Source organism: Echinops telfairi, unplaced genomic scaffold (genome assembly GCF_000313985.2).
Source record: "Echinops telfairi isolate 266 unplaced genomic scaffold, ASM31398v2 ScPeMD7_7469;HRSCAF=8507_0, whole genome shotgun sequence".
NCBI lineage: Eukaryota > Metazoa > Chordata > Mammalia > Afrosoricida > Tenrecidae > Echinops > Echinops telfairi.
The window spans coordinates 46,053,995-46,055,869 of NW_022111372.1; the positions used below are offsets into that span (position 1 = coordinate 46,053,995).

General features: G+C 53.3%; 1 protein-coding gene across 1 annotated transcript in view; it reads right to left on the reverse strand.

Moving 5' to 3' along the window:
- ADAMTS2 (ADAM metallopeptidase with thrombospondin type 1 motif 2) overlaps window positions 1–1,875 on the reverse strand; it is a 111,039-nt gene that overhangs the window by 38,553 nt on the left and 70,611 nt on the right. The window contains exon 14 of the mRNA XM_045284678.1: window positions 339–468. Within this exon, the coding sequence (XP_045140613.1) occupies window positions 339–468 (130 nt within the window). The remainder of the gene's footprint in view (window positions 1–338; window positions 469–1,875) is intronic.

Here is a 1,875-nt window from a genome sequence, read left to right on the forward strand (position 1 = left end):
CACACACACACACACACACACACACACACACACACACACATCCTTAGCTGAGTCCCACTGTCCTGGCAATTTGAAGGTCATCCTGTCTCGGGGCTGACAGCAGATGCCAGGAAGGCAGGACTAAACTGGCCCAGCACCATCTCCACTGCCTCCATGGGTCCTAAGACTGTGCATGGAAATTTCATTTTTTCCCCAAAAGGTCCCATCCCTGGCTCAGGGGTGTCTAGAGTCGCCTTCCAGTCTGTTCCATTGAGTGGAAGAGTGGTATGCCCTTGAACCAGCCTGCAGCCAATCCCCACTCCTTGCCATGGGCCTACTGTATGCAGCAGAATGCTTACGTGAACAAGGGCCAAGCCTGCAGATCCGAGCCGTCTCTGGCCGCTCCTCATGGCAGATGCCGAAGTTGTCATCTGAGGTCCGGCAAAGGACTGGCCGCTCCTGGGTACCATTGCCACAGGTCACTGAGCACTGTGAGCGGGGAGAGGCAGGAGTTAGGAGTTCGCCGCTGTGAGGGCCCCAGCCTGAAACCACGCAGAAGTGACGAGGGGCAGCTCAAGGGAGCCCTGCTTTGCCTTATCCCAACTCGGAACAGCAGCTCTTAGAAGGGGACACTCACCCTTCCCCTAAGTTATTAGGAGTTAGAAAGCAAATACAGGTGGCCAGCACAGGGCTTGGCACTTCTAGGATCTTTGGTAGGATGAGGCCCGAGACCCAGGAAAATCTGCTGTGCACAGTGACCACTGGGCGATTTCTGGCCAAGCTCAGGATGACTTGCCAGAGACCTCCATTTGGACACGAGGCTTTCTCTACAGTGCCCTCATTGTCCACTGCCCCTGGTACTTCCTCTGCCCCCACACACGAGAAAGGGCAGAAGATGTAGCCAGGTGCAGAGTCCTGGCACGGCTCACATCTTGGTCAAGCCTTGCCCAAGCATGATCCTCCAGTTCTTGCCACAGGTACGTGAAAAGGGTTAACTCAGTCGTTCTGGGTCACTGCCACTCCAAGCATTCCCAAGAAAGACCTGCATGCAGAACTGGCCCGTGGCTGGCTTCTGTGAGTATCAGAGCACTGTTCTGAGATGTGATTTTGCATGGTTGAGCACATAAGCCACCCCGGACCCATTTGTCCAGATAATTTCTACTAACAATGTGATTGATAGGGAATACCTGTTTCCTTCGGTGACTCTGGAGCTGAGGTGATTATTCATGCAGGTGCTGTAGGCCAATCAATGTGACTGGCCTTTAATAAAACCCGAGATCCCTAGATCCGCAGGCTTGGGTGAACTTCCCTGGTTGGGACACCTTGTATGTGCTGAGAGAACGAAGCATATCCCTTGAGACTCCCCTGAGAGGAAACACTTGAAAACTCGCTCCTAGTTTCCTCTGAACTTTGTTCCCTGTACTGCATCTACCCTCTATCTCTTTGCTGTCATGAACTGTAACTGGGAGTACAGAGGAATCCCTTGGTGAGATAAAAATGCAGGCGCTTCCCTGTTACCAAAAAAAGATGGAGCCACCCAGAGGGCCCTCAGAAGAAAGGCCTCGTGACTTACTCTTGAGAAGCCAGCCAACAAAAACCCCATGGGACACAGTTCTCTGACACACGCAGGGTCTCCGTGAATCCGAACGGACGTGAAGGCAGCTAGTCAGTATAACGACTTTTGAGTTCTATGAGGCCTTCCAGTGACTTATGAGCCAGGGAGTGGGCTCATGCTCTCCCCCATGTAGCCCCTCCCCTCCAGAAAGAAGTAGGCCGGTGAGCTGGATGCCATGATAATGTCAACTCGGACCGGACTGGATGATTGCTCAGACTCTGGCCCCTCCAGCCCCCTCCCTCAATCGTGTTCAGCCTTGTTAGGTCTTCCCTTGCTCATCT